General features: G+C 36.4%; 2 protein-coding genes across 6 annotated transcripts in view; both read right to left on the reverse strand.

Moving 5' to 3' along the window:
* Positions 1–939: 939 nt before the first annotated feature.
* Positions 940–6,926, reverse strand: elavl1b (ELAV like RNA binding protein 1b). Of its 5 annotated transcripts, XM_067430918.1 has the most exons (9): positions 6,769–6,926; positions 6,157–6,223; positions 5,844–5,876; positions 5,402–5,464; positions 5,087–5,267; positions 3,828–3,931; positions 2,911–3,064; positions 2,601–2,826; positions 940–2,498 (listed from the first exon to the last, which is right to left on the reverse strand). In XM_067430918.1, the coding sequence occupies exons 2-9, from the start codon at positions 6,190–6,192 to the stop codon at positions 2,174–2,176; spliced, it is 1,122 nt and encodes a 373-aa protein (XP_067287019.1). In that variant the 5' UTR covers positions 6,193–6,223; positions 6,769–6,926; the 3' UTR covers positions 940–2,173. The 5 variants fall into 5 exon arrangements, with proteins under 5 accessions (XP_067287019.1, XP_067287021.1, XP_067287020.1 ...); XM_067430920.1 differs by lacking the exon at positions 5,844–5,876 and having other exon boundaries at positions 5,087–5,264; XM_067430919.1 differs by lacking the exon at positions 5,844–5,876.
* Positions 6,927–12,068: 5,142 nt separating this feature from the next.
* Positions 12,069–19,086, reverse strand: part of si:ch73-60h1.1 (calcium/calmodulin-dependent protein kinase type IV) — a 74,952-nt gene continuing 67,934 nt past the window's right edge. The window contains exon 11 of the mRNA XM_067431701.1: positions 12,069–13,836. Coding sequence (XP_067287802.1) covers positions 13,357–13,836 — 480 coding nt within the window. The 3' untranslated portion in view covers positions 12,069–13,356. The remainder of the gene's footprint in view (positions 13,837–19,086) is intronic.

Consider the following 19,086-nt stretch of genomic DNA (forward strand, 5'->3'; position numbering starts at 1 on the left):
ATCTGCACTCCCGCCCTGCGTGCTTCGTGATGGTTCGTTCGGATGCTCCCCTGGAAGCCATGGCTGACACCCTAGCGTGAACGGAAGGCCACTGCATGAAGGAACAGCGGCTGCCCCAACGCAGGTGATGTAAGTTGTACTCCGCTTGCTTAGAGGATCTAGGTACTTTCTGCTGAGTACAATGCTATTGGCAATGTGTTTAGGTCTATGTCTGTAGGCACTGCTGGATGGGACTGTGCCATCGCATAATGATTAATTAAAGCAGACAAACTGGAAGTTAATCATGTAGAATCTTCATTAGTTGCTGATGCAGTAATCATTAATAAATAGGTTAGTTCACCATTAGCAAGACATTAACTCATGATTATATGTGCATTAATTAAACATGAATTAATGCATATTAGTGCACCCGTATTTTAAAGTGTTACCAGTGTTTGTTTGTTTTTACCTTTGATGCATATAATCCTTTTGTTAAAAAAAGAGAAGTGCAGTCTGCTTTGCATGGAATAATGCATCACCTCTCTCATATTCTTAATTTTCTTAGAATTAACTGAAAATTCCAACTCCAAACCAAAATGTGGAAAATTTAAAATACCATAATGGGGGCCATTCTACGCAAATCAAGGAGTGAATTGATCACCCACTGCTTTAAAACATATCCGTTCGGCATTAAAGTCAAAACGCAATAAAAGCAGGCACATGAACACAATTTTTAGTAAATCCTACTGAAAATTACAGATTAAGCAGTTTATATTCCAGTTTAGAAGTTGTTCTCTTTAAATTAAATAACATTTGGGTGTAAATGATCCTCTTCCCAAAGTAAATGCAAGAGCCCCTACAACAGTGTCCTGCAGATCACCTTTATGATTCTCCTGGTCTGGTGTTGTGCCAAATTTCACATGCCTGCCAAATTAACATCATAATGAAAGTAACAATACATTTGTTATGACAAAACAATGGTATTTATTCAAATGATATACATGGAACATCATGCTACAGGACTTGAGGTCACGTTATCAATAAAGACCCCAAAGCATGATGTGTACATATACTGATGTCAAACCTCTTGCAATAAATGAACATGCACACAAATATAGTACTGGTCTGCAACCGGATGTGTACTAGTATTGATATCTTGAGAACAATTAAATACAATTCACCTTTGAGTGGCCTTTACACGACTTTTGACAAGGTCTCAAAGCAGATCCAAATTTCACATTAAAATGTACAAAGCTGCATTTAGAGATTGACAAAGTACAGAGTAAAACACTACATTAAAATGGATTAATGTTAATTCTGCAAGCAAATGTGTAAGTGAACATTGATCTAACCAAATCTATATTAACAACCTGCAGCCATGTGCCTAACAACTCTGCTTCTACCAGACTCAATCCATTTATCCAGAAACTTCCAAGACCTTACAAAATGGGGAGTGAATTCATTGCTGGTTAAAACAAAACAAAAATCCCATATAAAAACAAATTTTAAAAATGCTCAACCACCTTCAAAATAAAACATAAAAAAGAAGTATGCTGTTAAATGCAAAACTACTTTTAATATGAAAAAAAAAATTGTGATTAAAAATAAAAATACACGGCAGAGAAAAAAACAAACAAATTGACATCCTAGATGACAATAATTGCGGTTTTGGATTTTAATGTCCAAACAGGAAAACTAAAACATTTAAAGGCATATGTTTTACACTCCAAGTTCTTTGGTCCTTCCCATATTTTTTCTTTATAGATGGGTGAGCTGGATAGGTGGGCTAGCTTCTATTTACAAAGGTCTAGAAGAGTTGAGGATGTGTAGTTTGTACTGACAAAAAGCCTTCACATTATAATATAATAAAGAAAATGGGACCAACAAGTCCATTGTGATTAAGGGAAGAGGGGTTAGAATCCATGACATCTTTAAGGTATCCCAAAGGTGTACACAAACAAAAAAGGATCCTCAGATACATGACTTAAATTGTCCAGGGTTTCACAAATGCCAGACATCAGGGACAAATCACTTTAGCAAAAAATTCTAGCTTTTGCTTAACCCCACAGTAAAACACTAGCACAAATTTATTCCACCCCAAACATAGATGCGAGTACGTTTATGTATAGAGTCAACAATAACTGAAACCTTTAGAAGAAACCTCGATTAACTCTTTGAGATTCTCAAGTCCCCTTTACTTGTGAGACTTGCTGGATTTGAACGACACTTGTAGAACTTTGTCTCCCAGGCGGTATCCATTCAGGCTGGCAATGGCCATTGCTGCCTCCTCGTAATTTGGCATGGTAACAAACCCAAACCCTTTGCATTTGTTGGTGTTAAAGTCACGGATGACCTTGACATTGGTGACAGCACCGAACGGACCAAACATTTGCCACAGGATGCCTTCGTCTGCATCCTGACCCAAATTATAGATGAAGATACACCATCCAGAGGAAGAGCTGCCTGCCACATTCATACCGGAGACACCACTCATATGGTCAACACTCATGGGTGAAAACCTGTGAAAGCAAGAGAGTAATCAGGAGAGCAACTCTAGAACAGGTAAAGGCTATAAAAGGTAAAGGCTTAAAATTATTTCCTAAAGTATTTCCTTTTCTCACCTGAAGCGCTGTGCCTGGTGGTGAACAGGCCCTCCAAAGCGACGGGACTGTGTGTTGTAGAGCTGAGAAAGCAGCTGGGAATTCTTGGTCTGGTTTGGATTGGCAGCAAACTTCACTGTGATTGGCTCAGAGGCACCAGCTGGTTTGGATCCATTAAGATCTTTAATGGCTTCCTCTGCTTCAGACCTCTTATCAAAACGAATGAATGCAACTCCACGTGACAGACCTGAAATGTAAGGAACTCCCAAAAGTTAAGACCCAGAACACATTCAAGATGATAAACTGAGGAATGCAGGGCAAGAATCATTACCCGAGGCCTGATCGACCAGTACACGGGAGTTTATGATACGCCCATACTGGGTAAACATGTCCTCTACATCCTTCTGTGTCATGGTCTTAGGTAAACCGCTGATGTAAAGGTTGGCATCTTTGATGCTGTCAGAGCTCGGCCGGGCAAATGAGACCTGATTTAATGGAGAAAAAAAACATATCAAAGAGCCCTCTACATGGATGCATTATTAAAAATAAAAAAAACAATCATATCATATTTGCCTCCATTACTGATGGAACAATGTAGTTCCATTGTGCAGCCAAAGCAGAACCTCACATCTGAGATTTTCAAATGGAGATACAAAAAAATAAAAAATAAAAACTACAAAGAAAAGTAAAAAAAATTCTGTAGGTCATTGATATAAAACAGTTTTTGTAGTCTATGCTTACAACACAAAAATAGGACAACTTTTCAATTTGAATTAAACTACAATGCTCAAAGTAAAGTAAAATAAAATGAAACTCTGGGACTTCAACGCAGGGCTTCTGTTCGGCACAATCTCATACTCAAGAAAATGACTGCTAACATTTACCCTTCCATTTCTACACCACAACCTCACAAGAAAAATGAAAATAGCAGATTGATCTTAATTGAACTTTAAAATGAAAAAGGTCACTGACTTCAGTATAATTCTGTACCGAAATTAAACCATGCTTAGACAGCCAATCATACAGATTATAAGGGCCAAAGTCTAGAGACTTCAAATGTCAATAAAAATAAAGCAAAAAAATAAATAAAATAAGTGAATAAAGGAATAGTTGAAACGCATGAAAAAAAAAAAATCATTCCTTACAGAAAGCAGGCAGGACTGGAACGTTGTCCTTTACTGCTTTGAGTCTAGTTTAACATGGAATCTACAATGTAACATGATACAAAAACACCTCTTAGCACGTTACCTTGATAGTTTTAGACTGTAGTCTCAGGCCATTGAGTGTATTGATTGCCCTTTCTGCATCACTAGGGTTAACATAGTTAACAAATCCGTACCCTAAACTGTGGCCTAGAGAAAACAAAAGGGGAAAAAAACAAAATAAAAATAACAAACGTTCGTCCACATCCTGCAGACTATTCTTTCTGGACAAAAGAAACATAATACAAGCTAATCTTGTGAATGACAATTGTGAAAGAAAAAAAGTTACATGTTCATCAAAAACAATTAATTTGACATCAGATAAGGAAACAGTTAAGAGACAGAAATTAAAAAACAAACAAAAAAAACTTCATAGAATGGTTTCTAAGAATAAACAAATACCTTCCTTCACCTCCTTAAAAATAAAAACAAAAAAAACATTAGTAGGCATCTATAAATGTTTTCAAATAAATAAAATACAGAATGTACATTAAACAAGACAACTTTACACCATGTTTCCAAGTATACTGAGATGCTGTTGAAAAAAAAGAAAAGGCTAAGATGCATGAATATGGCACCAGACTGACATCATTTGGCTACTCCAGGTTCTTCACACTTCAACTGGAAATTGGTGATTTTCCTCAAACGATAGGAAAACAAAAAGACAACAAAAACCCCAAAACAATAAGCAAAAAAATAAAAACACTTTTTTTTACATTAACAGTAAGCAAGACAGGATGCCCACAACATTAAAAGAACTGAGAAGTTTTCAAAATGTAAAATGAGTTGCAAACTTTTTGCAATCTCCACACTGGAAAAACAAAATAAAACAAACAACATTTGCAGACAAAATATATAAATAATGTGCTCGACTAAATGTGCACATTGTGGTGACACTAAGTCTAATCAAAAGCTCAAAGAAATTTTATCAGGCCAGTACCATCTTTACTCATTTTCAAATAGAGGGAAAAAAAATTAATTTATGAGCAAAATAGTTATTATAAGTACAAACAGACCACAGCAGACAGTGAAATTCAGCCACAAGCCCTGAACCAAGCTTCACAATAAACTGCTCAAAGATCTTCTTTAATATCAAATGGAACAGTTCTTAAATACTGAAAAACATCCCCTATAGAGCATGACTTTAAATTTAATATTTCACAAATGAAATAAATAAAAAGCGACTAGGGAAAAAATATGAGAGCTGGAAATAAACATTTGCAAAAAAATGTCTTCCCATATGGTTATCACAGAAGAAAAAGCCACAGACTGAGAATTGTATGGGTTGAGCTCAGTTAGACATACCTGCCATCTTGTCTCTTATGAGTTTAGCCGACTCCACCTCGCCAATGCTGCTGAAGAGACTCCGGAGCTCCTCCTGACTCATGTTCTGGGGCAGGTAGTTGACAATCAGGTTGGTTTTGGCATCACTTGGCTCGTCGCCCATATGGTCCTCGTAACCGTTCGGCATATCGTATACTTCCTGCTTCACAAAAGAACATGCATTGTTTCCATATCATCAAATTTACATTGGCACACTTAAACCAAAATAAAAGTGTTAGTAAAATGATCAATAATATCCAGCATTAGTCTACAGACAAAAATAACAGCCAATTTTACCTTTACTGAGCTGGCACCCTTGTGTGAGTCTCTGTCATTACCCTGGTTCTGAACCTCACAAACCTGCAGCAACAAATCAGTTGCAACATGATATAAATATGGACCTAATAACACTAAATCAATATACTGCTATTTGCATTTTTGGTTAGATCCTTCTAACTACAGTTCTTGGGCTTTATCTTACCGTACTACACAAAATACCAATAAGTACCAAGTTCAATCTAATAATAGGATCTAAGAAATTTAACGAAACAGCAATTATTTTACCTAAATATTAAACATGTTTATTATACTTAATTATACTTGATATGCTGTTCAGGGCATTGTGTTAGCAAGTGATAGTAAACCAGTCCCAGTAAAGTTCTTGGTATTTTAGCCAAACAAATGTTACATATTTCTACTCTGGCATAGTGTAGTGAGTTCACACAGCTGACATTTTTACCTGTGGTAGTTTATCCATGTTGTGTGCATGGCACTGTCAAAAAGCATCAGAGATGCCCCAATTAAACATCACAGTTATGGTCATGATGTCCACCCTTCAAACAATTTTTTTTTTTTTGCGGTTTTGGATATTTTCAGTTGCTGAACGTTGGTGCAAAACTAAATTAATTTATCGCTAAAAATCGTCCAAATGTCAATCAAATAAACAAATAATCATCAACCATTAGCAAATGGGCAACATACATCTTCATATACAGACATTGAGCTGTTATTGGATAATGTGGTATAAAAATTGATAAGAAATAAATACTCACTTTTAAATACCTTATGTGTCCTCTTCTGACGGCCATGTAGACACTTTACAGCTTCAAAATTTTAATTCTGAAAGAGAAATATATAAAAAAGTAAAAAGATGTGTAATACAAATCTCTATTAGAATGAACGGAGACAAACATCGCTAAGTTAGGACAAACCGCCAATAATTATATTTAGGCATTCTATTTTAACAATGTTCGCACTGGCTTAGACAAAAATAACAAGTCCACCATTTCCACTTAATTAAATATTTATTCGACGACTTTCCCCGAAAAACAAAACAATGAAGAGGAGCTAATTTGCATGTATGCTAGGCTAAACTGCAAATTAAGCTAAACTGCATGTATCCTTACAAATACCCAATCAACAACATTTCCCTGTAACATTATCCACACATACAAATGTTACTTTATAACCAAAACTCTGTTATAATAAGTTATAATGACACTTTAAACGCTTCAGGCCGCTCTTTTGAGGCCTGCTACCATCAAAGCTAATTTGCCAGCGAACACTCATGTGCGTTTGTGAAAGCGTGCTCACGTCCGCATATTCAAAGAAAATAATTTCCACCGATTGTAACAAGAATAGCATATTTTCCGCACAAAATATACCTTGATTTCCTTTGTCCTCGACCGTCGTTGTAGCAGATCAATTCACAAAACGTTTAGGTAACAAAGCGGAGATCTGCTATACCAACTTCGCACGCGCCGATCTCGACCAAAGACGGGGTTACTGCGCTCGGATGTGTCGCATTCAGGCGGAAGTAAAGCCACGCCCCCAGCTGTCTGGAGGAGGAAGAGATGCTGCGGATTCATCCCTATCTGAGCGCGCGCGCACACACAACAAAATATCATACGACATTTTTAATAACATTGCCATGTTTGCAGCAATTATGTTTTCAACGTATCAATAACAAGGTTTATATTCATTTACTTAACAATAAATGTGGCTAGTTTATACACATCAATCTGTATCCCACATTCCCACCCCCTTTAAATGGCGCCGACCCTTACAAGGCTTTCAACTGTAACCAATTAAAGGGATACTCTATCGCTTTTCCATATTTATCTACGTTATTCCCTTAACTAAGACGAGTTGATACATACATCTCTCGTAGCGTGTGCACTTTATCACTCTGACGCTCAGAATTATGGGATATTGTTTTCTTGAAATAAAATGTTTGCTCTGTTTTTCTGAATTATTGAGTCTCAGAATTACAAGATAATTTTTCATGAATAAAAAGTTTTTCTCTGTTTTTCTAAATTAATGACTTAATTATCTCAGAATTATGAGATACTTTTTTCTTGAAAAAATATTTTGTTCTGTTTTTTTGAATTAATGAGATCCCCCAAAATCTTGCTACACAGCAAAATTTGTAGTGTTAATCTGAGTTAAATTCCCAGTGTAAATTATTCTGAGTGAATGGGTGTTGATTTGTGTGTTATTTTAACATCTTGCAGTGCTGAAAAAGCTCTGTGGGGGGCGTCATTTCAAGGAGTCAGGAGCATACACTAATTTTGAGTTACTTTCCAAATCCGTTTTTTTCGCGCTCATTTTTCAGCTACCGTGGCACTTGTGGCAGTGAATTTAACGACAGAAGAAAACTGTCGGATTGAGATTCAGATTAAAAGGTAAGAACCAAAAGTATCAATGTATAAAGGCAATTAGTCGTTATTTAAACCATGTTTTAACGTTAACTGGTGTGAAGCATTCATTCTTCGCCTTTTTTTTTTTATTCACGGACTGTTAGGGTGTGGGGGAGAACATTTCCCTCAGGAATATTTAGTTTAAAAGGTAAGAAGAACCCCATTTATCGATGTATAAAGGCAGTTTCAAATAAGATTACCCAAAGATAATTTTGCGTGGAAAAGAGGTTTATGAAATGCACTGCAGTGAGTTGCAATCAGATCCACAAAAACAGTCTGTTTGGTCTAAAGAAGAATTCAACTCTTAACAGTCTACAGTACTTTCATGTTTGCAACAACTTTTCTTTGGACATAATGCATGACATACTTGAAGGGGTGGCTCAGTATGAGATAAAGTTACTGTTTGAATATCTCTCTGAAAATGTTTTGCCAAAACCCGGTATTTTGTCACCTATCAATGCTTTTAAACTATGGCTACTTGGAGCGCAAAAATCGTCCGACAAGGGTCAACTTGGACAGTATAGGCAACAATATAGGACTCAACTCTATTCAAACTCTTTGTCTGGTAAGGAACATTCCTTTGATTTTTGGTGACATTGTGCCAGAAGGAAACCAGAACTGGACTTTGCTGTTGCTCTTACTGCAGATAATCAACATCATATTCTCTCCATCTGTTACACTAGGCATGACTGTGCATTTGAAACATTTAATAATGGAACATCATGACTTGTTCAGACACTTGTATCCAGGTAGAAACCTCATTCCTAAACATCATTTTATGTTACATTACCCATCTTGTATTCAAAAAATTGGGCCGTTAATACATAAGTGGAGTATGAGGTTTGAGGCAAAACATAGGGTTTTCAAAAGCACACTTAAAAACTTCAAGAACATCACAGTATCACTTGCCAAAAAACATCAAATGTCCATAGCATCTCATTGGGAAACATCTCCTTTGAACCATGTTGAGTACGGACCTTTGAAAACATTTAATGTGGACAATGAGGAAAATTGTAAAATGATTGCCCAAGCCCTCCCCACTGAAGCAAAAGACTTCTTCTGTACTAACTGGGTAAAGATTGGTGGAGTAGAGTACAGAGCCGGGTTAGTCATTTGCAGTGGTACAGAACAGGAAATGCCTGTGTTTTGCAGAATAAAACAGTCAACAGTGTGATCTACTTCATAGTGAACAAGCTTATGGTTGACCATTTCAGCGAGCACTTTCATGTCTACAGTGTGTTTGAAAGTGATGAAAAACATGTGATGAAAGCGGACTGTCTTCAAATTTACAAGCCGTTTGACTTGCAAAGTGCTTATGGTGGAGATGATGGCCTTTTTATTGTTCCCTTATTTTCTTTGTAAATGTGCAATGAATTCAGTTGTGCTTGGATGTTTTTGTCTATTAAAAAAGTTTAATTCTTCCTATGTTTATTTATGTATTTTTTTCATGTAGTGAAAAAGCATTTTCAGAACATTGCATGCAAGACAACTGTCATGAATACACTTTAAAGTGTCATAAAATAACACTAAATGGTTTAAATTAACACTTTAAAAGTACACGATTCAGAGTTAAAACTACTATTTAAAGTGTCATAAAATAACACTGTATGATTTAAATGAACATTTAAAGAGTAAGGGAGTAACACGATTCAGAGTTAAAAATACTATTTAAAGTGTCATAAAATAACACTGTATGATTTAATTTAACACTTTAAGAGTAAGGGAGTAACACATGTTTAGTGTAAAAAATACTCTCATTGGTGTTATGAAACAACACTGTGGGTGTTAAAATGTTAACACTATTATGGAGTTAAAATATTAACACTATCCAAAGTGTTAGTTTAACTCTAAACCGGTGAGAATTATATAAACTCTGGAAAAGTGTTAAATTTAACACTATGGGAGTTGAAATAACACTGGCGTTTTTGCTGTGTAAGAGCTCTATTTTAGCTGGATTGCATGGAAGTAAACATGTCCCGCCTTTCAAGTTTAATCCAGTTTTATTTTACTTTTGGTTTGAGACATTGGGAAATACTGCTGTCTTTAAGTAATATAAATGTAATTGTTTTTAGTGAGTCAACTTTGCGCAGACACCTCAAGACAGCATGAAAGAACATTCTGATCTGTTTGACATTGCTATTGCACTCCATGGGATCGAATATTTTCAACAATTGCCTGATTGTCTCTCACAAAGTTGACGCACTAAAAACAATACCATTTGTATTACTTACAGACAGCAGTATTTCCCAATAACTCAAACCCAAAGTAAAATAAAACCGGATTATACTTTAAAGGCAGGACATGTTTATTTCCATGCAATCCAGCTAAAATTGAGCTCTTAGCCGTATTTTGAGGGATCTCATTAATTCAGAAAAACAGAACAATATATATATATATATATATATATATATATATATATATATATATATATATATATATATATATATATATATATATATATATATATATATATATATATATATAATCCTTTTTTTAATGAAAACTTATCTCATAATTCTCAGATAATTAATTCAATAATTCAGAAAAACAGACCAAATACATTTTATATCAAGAAAAATGCATCTCATTATTCTGAGATAATTAACTCGTTAATTCAGAAAAACAGAGCAAAACCTTTTTTTTCATGAAAAATTATCTTGTGATTCTGAGATAATTAACTTGTTAGTTCAGACAAACAGAGCAAAAACTTTTTTCCATGAAAAATGTTCTCGTAATTCTGAGATAATTAACTTGTTAATTCAGAAAAACAGAGTAGATTTTTTTTTTTTCTCAAGTGAACGCAGTAGGCTTCCGTAGGTTTTAAAGGATAGCTATAATGCATGGCGGAATAGCACTTCTGAGAGTACTTAGACTCGGCACAGTAAAAAGTCACGCCTGAAAAATCCTTCCTCACATCTTCCCCTCCCTCTCTCATTTCTGTCAATAGGGGGAGGGGGAGATGTGAGGGAGGATTTTTGCTATTCCACCATATATTATAGTTCTCCTTTTTAACCCACTTAGAAAAGCGCCACATTTTATTTTGTGTCACCATACTTGGTCATTCAGCTATTCGTGTAACCGTATTTAAATAGGGTAAAACGTGGGAGTGTTTGGTCACGTCTAACTTGATCTCTGTTTGGTAACATAGTGAATGAACTGGCATGGGCTTAGTGGGCTAAGCTAAATGCTATCAGAATGTCAGAGTGATTAAATGCATACAAGAGATGTATTTATCAACTCATCTTAGTTTAGGGAATAACATAGTTTAATATGAAAAGCAAATTCATGCAATAATTAAATCAATTTCAGATACTATAACAGATAACTGTAATTTAAGTACTTTAAGTAAGATTCATTTTTCAATTTAAATTTAGGTATTGATTTTTCTAATGTAATACTTTTTAAATTTCATTATGCTTTTTTGAGTGGGAATGTTGTAATTGTTTACAACACTTTGTATTGCAGCTGTTGTTCCTTTGTTGTGATCAATTTTACTATCAGTATCTGACAAATTAATATTCATAATTAAATAAAAATATTTAAATAAGAAAAATTGACACTCAGGAGTAAATCAGTTGGTCCATTTTAAAGCATGCCAGGAAATAAATAGCCTACATAATTTCATAATGTTTTTTTTTCTTCCTTCTTTTTGAGTGGCCTACAGTTTAACTACATTTATCTGCCAATTAGTAAAGAAAAAATAAATAAATACTGCGGTCATTACCTTTTTTGACTCCTTATTAAAGTAACTGATAGACTATTCTTCTGCTGCTTCAACAATGGGGGTTATGCACAACAAAATTCCATATTCTGTAAAACAGGTCTCATCACTTCCGGTTAAGGTATTTTGAATGTGCTTTATTAAATATAGAGACATTTTATAGAGCCTCCTTCAAATGAGCGCGCAAAGATGAGCATAACCAATGTTCATCGCATTTGATATCTGAACTTTTTTTCCAATTCCCTCTAACATTTAGATAGCTATTTATATCAAATAAAACAGCAACAATAAACATAACTAGCTGGGTTAACTGATTACAGTAAACATCCATATCACTGTCAGTTTGAGCGGCCGTTAACACTTTCTCAGACAAGGATTCAATGAAATCTGCTTTCCTGTTTGTACATGTGACGTCCGGCACAAAGCCTATTGGTCAATGTGTACTAATATTATAGCTAATATTATAATATTGTACTAATATTATTATATAAATAAATGTCACTGTCAGCATAAATGAGCAATACCAAAAAGCATATAAACTCAATTCAAGAAAAACATCTGAAAACAATTTATTAATCTTTGAAACATGGAAACTCCTGCTCAAACATAAAAAGCATCTACACTGTCTTGCAATTTAACACACAATTATTAAGTTAATAATATTAACTGCAAAGTATTACTATTCATATAATGTTCCAGTAATGTCTAATCAGTCTACTGTTTATGTCAGCAGCATGTACAAAGCACTTTTCTTTCTTTCTTTCTTTCTTTCTTTCTTTCTTTCTTTCTTTCTTTCTTTCTTTCTTTCTTTCTTTCTTTCTTTCTTTCTTTCTTTCTTTCTTTCTTTCTTTTTCTCTTTCTTTCTTTCTTTTAAAGATTGAAATAAAGTAAAATGACAAGCAGCTATACTGAAACATGTTGTGATGCTGCTACATGTTAATATAAGCAGATAAATTTAGCTTACATAAAGTTCACAAAAACAGCCCTTCAACATTCAACATTGAAAAATATTCTTCCATGCTTTCTAGCCTAAGAGTAGATTACTACAGAATTTACTATTTGAGAAGTTGGAAGCCCCTGTACAGTAAAAGAGGTAGACAGTCTGGAAGAAGCGTACTAGTTGTATTAATTCCACCTCATATAAAATATGTCTTATAGTACAGTGGCAGTTTAGGTGTTTTTTCGTAAAACTTTCCCAGATGTTGAAGTGAGATGTTGTATTTCACTATGACAAAAGTAAAGAAGGGAATTTGACATCAGTGTGGAACCCTGAATGACATCAATTTGATTTGATGGACAATAAATTGCAGAAGAAGAGCTGGGGAAAACATAATTTAGAAAACATTTTAAGCAGTTTTGCAGTTTGCTAATTACAAAAAAGGTGAATGAAAATGGGGGAAAATACATATAAAGATTTATATAGGGTAATTTAGCAGTCATACAAATATATATAGTATCACAACATCACAGATACGTGATCCAGACTACCTTTAGAGATAGAATAAGATTGTATATACATTTGCATGTGATAGCAAAATAAGAGAAAAAAAATATTTTCAGTTCAGGTGAGAGACAATCTTATTAAAGATAAAAGCAACATTGTTCGCTGTGCCACTAACCTAAAGTTGTCATGAAATCCACATGCCTCATTATAAAGAGCTTTAAGAAACAGCTCATCATGTGTTCGTCCTGTATCAAAATATCTCATGGCAAAAATGGAAGAGGAGAAGATGAAATTCTAAGTGTATTTTTAAAGCAACATCTCTCCTGCTCTCCTTCTTGTACAAGGCCCTCCGTCTTCTTTAAGAATTTAAATATTTAGATCATCCAGTCTACTGACATTCTGCCGTACTGCCGCCTGTCTCAACACCCATGGAGAAACCATTACTGAGATTCTTGGGACTGGGTGGGGTGGTGCTTACTGGCAAAGTCTCATGTTTGCCTCCGGGATCCACTGAGCAGCTCTTCTTGGGCACCCTGGGCCGCACCACTGGAGCCTTCAGTATGACAGAGGTCTGCCTGTGTCCATCTGCTATCAGGGGTGGGCGAGTGGGCATGGGCCCAGATAGAACAGAAGATTTAGATTTATGGGTAGGGTGAAGGGGGGGACTTGAGGGACTCGAGGCCCCATCCTCAACCTGCTTAAATCCCTCTTTAATTGGAATCGGCTCTCTTTGAGAATCCAAGGTGTTTTCCTTCTGTATGCTGCTCTGGCGCGAGGTCTTGTCTGTGTTGGGCATCTCACAGCTGTCCGTCCGCCGCCGTGAGCCCTCGTGCATGCGGCTTGTGGCAACCACAGCTTTCATAGCAGCCTAAAGACAGAATAACTTATAATTACTGTGCATTGTTTCAGTAAAATGCTTGTGATTCTGCTCATAAAAAGCAAAGAATTCATATTCTTGAACAGCACAATATCCTACATTGAACAACATTTGACTTAACTCTTTCCCTGCCTTTGACATAATTTTCTGTCATTTATGAGAGAACACTTCCCCGCCACGGAAGGAATGTTTCGGTTTTCCGTGTTTTCACTGTTATACCGTAGGTGGACGCTATTACACATCTTCTGAAAGGGTACAAAATCTCCGGATCAAATCACAGGCAAAACAAGCGATAAAAGCATTGCTCATGCATGCTGTAGTGTTTTCTCAGCTTTTTGTTCAAAATGTTGCTTTTTTAAATTAAACTTACCTACAGTCAAAGGTTGACAAAAAAAAGAATGCATGATGCAAGAATATATATATATTTTTTAAGCAGAGACTCTGTTATTTCTTTTGATATGCTATTGCATGTTCAGATATTCATACAACTAAATATTCTGAGGGCCATTCAATTTTTCTGAAAATGATCAAACATGGTGGTGTGGCTAGCAGCTTGATGCTGCCTCTGCCACGGGCTGGGCGAACCAACAGGCTTTTTTTAGTGTTTGGGGGAAAACACCCACCAAACCAACAAGCTCTTTTAGTTTCACTTTCGTGAAGCAATCACTCGCTGACGCACCGTATCACTCACACTGGCAGTTTCTCTCACGAGACTCGATTCTCCACACTCTTCGTAGACACAGCAAAACACTGTTCGGCTATGAAGTAGAAAGCGCTGATCTACACACACGCGCTGATTCCACTTCCTATTTATACCCACGCTGCAGGGCGGAGCGTGGAATGCGTGGATCGCATGCCAAATTTCATTGGCTCGTTTTTACACATTCAAAGTAGGATTGGTCTCTAAAGTCAGATCCCAATTCGTCGGCCAGTTCTGACGTACGTCGAAGGAAAGGACTGAAAAGGAAACCGATGGATAAACTTTACCTAAACTTGTGTCATTGATGTCAAACAGCTCATCTTATAAATGGATTATAGGCTTTTGACAAATGTTTGTTAAACTTGGCACTGCATTAAAATAACATTTGACATTTCATGTTTCTATATTTGCCCAAACATATTAAACAAACACCCTTTGCATTGCACACAGCACTTTCATAAAAACTTCAATTTCATAGCACAAGACAGTTTTATGATAATTTTAATCCATTAAATCCAGGAACACTAAATTAACATCTTCACCGAAAGACTGGGTGATTTATGAATTTGGCATGTCATATTTGTTACGGGGTTGGGGGAGCAGCATGTATTTTGACGAGAAAATTACACCTCTGTCCATTAATTCCATTGGGTCATTTATCAGTCACAAATACTGTACGGACAATCTGACCCAATACGGCTCAGTTTTTCTTGAAAAATTGCTCTGTCAAGCGGCAGAAGTGGTTCTACACAGGTTATACTGGGTTAACTCCATGCATTTCCATTGTTGGGAATAGTCTGTTTTCCCCCACTGTCACAGGGACGAATTCTGCGGTTCCCTCCTCTAACCACCAGAGGGCTCCCTCGCCTGACTATTGACTTTCTGTCACCCGCACTACAATTCCCATCAGCCCTGTGCTGCGTTCCACTCCACTTTAAGACATGGGGTGCTTCCCAATTCTTATTTGTGCATCCTTGTTTCCTTTCCTAGCTTCCTTTCCTCGCTCCTTAGCTCCGCCCCTTCAGGATGCGAGGGAAGGACGCGAGGAAAAGACGCGAGGATGGAGGAATTGAATCAAGAAATGATATATCCTCGCTCCCTTTAACGTCACTTCAAAGCGGCATCAATTAATGATGACACCGTGGATTTAGTCAGGATTCTTGAACATTAGAGATAACTATTTATATTGTGAGCTTCAGCCTCCACAAAATACCACATTTGTCTATATTTTAATTAATATTACCAGTTATTATTAACAACAAATTCCAGTTATTGACTGCTTTTTTATTCATTGTATTAGTTTCTATTTTTTCTCTATTTGTTTTGTTCATTTTCTTGTGCTTTGATATAATTCTGCAACTGTCAGTTGTTGTTATTTGACAAACATTTGTGTCTTGTACATGTTAACATAATAACAATGATGAATAAACTGTGGCACGATATGAAGGGGGAGGAGAATTAATGCGTGCGTCACGTTTAGTCGATAAAACACTTCCGCAAAGGATACTCCAGTGTATCCTTGCTCACGACTACTCAGGAAGCCTCCTCACTCCTCGATCCTTGCTTTCTCGCAGTGCAATTAGAGAATTGAGATCTCCTACAAGATGGCTGAGCTACATCGGTTTCCGGGACATAGGATGGAGGACGGAGGAGCGAGGAAGCGAGGAGGGATAAGCTTTCTTCCACTTAATAATAGTTGTGCACTTTTAAACACTTTTTATTTTACTATTTACTATTTTTACTCTTTCCATAATTATTTTTTATACTTAAACAATAATTGTGTTATTTTACTTACCACATTACTCAGTGCTTTCTATATGTTGCACGTGAGGGTAAAAGCTTCATTCCACTTCCTTACAAGAGGTGTGTACTTTTAGGCACTTTCTATTTTATTATATCTCTTTAAATAAATATTATTTTCGCAATTTTTCTAACCCAACTAATGACTAGGTGCTATAGTTGCACGTGAGGGAAAATCTTTCTTCTAAGAGGCAGGCTAGTTGTGCCTATTTTGTGTAAAAATCTGTATTTTAAGTTAAATGCAGAGAAGGGTACACCGGACGCGAAGCTCAGTGCCACATCTTTAAAATTCGAACATTGTTTTCAACACACCGGCGGCGGCGACTCAGGAATTTGTTCAAAATCCTGCTGCGCCACAGAGCTCCATTTCAAGGTCTTATATAAAATATTATACTTCCCTCAAATCGTCAATGTACATATTGATTTCACCCTTTGCTACAAGATACACACAACCATTACATTCTCAAATTAATTTACAGAGCAATCCCTGCAAAGTTTTTAGGTTAACTAAGGAAGAGACCAGGATTAGTGTGTGTCGCACTGGCAAGACTTGCATCGGGGCATCAGCTGCATATAAATAGTACGAGTGTGCAATGTCGTGGAATGTATACACCAAAACTCATTTTGGCGTGCATATGATACGCTGTTTTTTGCGTGCATATGATACACACATTCCACGACATAGCACACTATGTTTACATGTGGCCGTGTTGGGATGGTTGCGCTCCATTGTGATGTTGGTTAGCCGTCACTGCACAACCCTACTGAACACTACGATGAACTTGAATGCACATTAAATGAAAGGCATTTAGGAGATTATCCACACCTTTTCCCCCGGCCTTTATTTGAGACCGGTCTTTATTTGTTCGTGCTGACCACGCCTCTGGCCACTATCAGAGGCCCAGCGTTTAATTGACTACAGGCTTTTATTTGAGGAAATACGGTATGTACACTTCAGGCAACTTCATATACCACAATGCAACGTGATGGTGACGTCACTGCATATCGTGTTTAATTTACCCCACCACAAAAAACTCTATGATATTTAAAAAAATATTTAAAACAACCCAAATAAACCTATATATACATATAGAATGTTGCATTAAACAATTTCATAAAGGAAAAAAAATACATAATAAATCAACTCCATAATGGATTCCAAGTGGTCAAGGGCTTAGGGCGTTCCAATTCAGCCCATTGCAAAGTTTCCTCCAGTAGTGGGCACTCATGCAATGTAAGCAATGACACACATCCGAGTGAACAAGACGGAGGCAAGTTCGCGAGTGAAGGGCATGATAAAAACGAACTGGAAGCAGCACTGCTTCTGACAGTGATGAGTCATTCCAGCTGTAGCCTATCTTCTGGTCTATTTAAGCTGGCTCTCTCCTGTTCCCCACTGCAAAGTTTTGTTTAGCTATAGCAAACATCTTTGAGCGGTTCTTTCGTTTTTGCCTGCTTATTGAGACCTTGTGTACTTTACCTGCGATCCTTTGCTGCCTGCTGTTTTGTGACTTTCTGCTCGGTTTTGGACCTGTGACTGTTTTCCGCCTGCCCAGACCTCGTCTGCCAATTGACCACGTTTGCTTCTTCTCTGTTTGATGTGTTTACTGATGCCTGTCCATTGCCTGTACTGCTACATTGTTATAAGCTTGCATATGGATCCCACTTTAAGTGACGAGTCATTACACCCATGCCCCAGCTATGACACGACACCGACCAAGTCTATTGTGCTGTGCACTCAAGACCAATTATTATTATTAGATCATTAAAATAGGGCCCCAAGTTTCTACTGTCAGATGAGATGTTGTCAGGTACTGTATGTCAGTGTCATTATTTTTCTAAATGTAAAAATAACACCATAGTGTCCGTTAGTGACCATGATATGGACTTCAGTGAAAGTTACATTATTACACCGTTAGATGGCAGCCATGTCTGTCTTTATATAAATACCTCAATAAACCCGTCTCTGGCATGACAACTCAAATCTTTCGAGTAATTATGAATATCTAATAATAATAATAATAATAATAATAATAATACATTTTATTTACATAGCCCCTTTCCGAAGCTCAAGGTCGCTGTACACAAAATATACACAAAATAGACATACATATACAATGTAGAACATAAACATACAAATATACAGAAGAGAAAAACAATTCTAAGCAAAGAAAGTTTGGAAATTCTGTAAAACAAGATATGTTTTTAGTTGAGACTTGAAGGAGGATATAGTAACAGTGTCGTGCAGAGAAAGAGGGAGAGAATTCCAGAGTTTCGGGGCCACAGCACTGAATGATCTACCACCCATGATAGAAAGACGGAAATGAGGTACAGTGAGTAGTCTTGAATCAGATGAACGGAGAATACCAGTGCAGAAGCTCAGATAAATAATGGGGAGCAAGTGCATGAAGACTTTTAAAAGTTAACAGTAGAATTTTATATTGGATGCCGACAGAGACAGGTAGCCAATGAAGATTATAAAGCAAAGAGGTAATGTGGTCTGATTTTTTGACTTGATGGATGATTTTAGCAGAATTTTGTACATATTGCGATAGAAGCCCAATAAGCAGGGAATTACAGTAGTCAAGATGTGAGGTTATTAAAGCATTGATTAGAGTTTCGGTATCTGAGAGCTGGTCGCAGTCTTGCGATGTTACGAAGGTGGTAGAATACAGTCTTAGTAACTGAACTAATATGAGCTTGAAATGTAAGTGAAGAGTCAAATGTTATAAATGTTACAA

Source organism: Pseudorasbora parva, chromosome 22 (genome assembly GCF_024679245.1).
Source record: "Pseudorasbora parva isolate DD20220531a chromosome 22, ASM2467924v1, whole genome shotgun sequence".
In the NCBI taxonomy this organism is placed as follows: Eukaryota; Metazoa; Chordata; class Actinopteri; order Cypriniformes; family Gobionidae; genus Pseudorasbora; species Pseudorasbora parva.

What these genes read in the sequence shown, in the direction of transcription:
- elavl1b (XM_067430918.1), bottom strand. Translation starts at nt 6,192, where the DNA reads ATGGCCGTCAGAAGAGGACACATAAGGTATTTAAAA. An exon ending in AGGGTGCCAGCTCAGTAAAG is followed by an intron (nt 5,268 to 5,401) that starts GTAAAATTGGCT and finishes TCTTTTGTGAAG; the next exon opens with CAGGAAGTATACGATATGCC. An exon ending in TACAGTCTAAAACTATCAAG is followed by an intron (nt 3,065 to 3,827) that starts GTAACGTGCTAA and finishes CCATTAAATCAG; the next exon opens with GTCTCATTTGCCCGGCCGAG.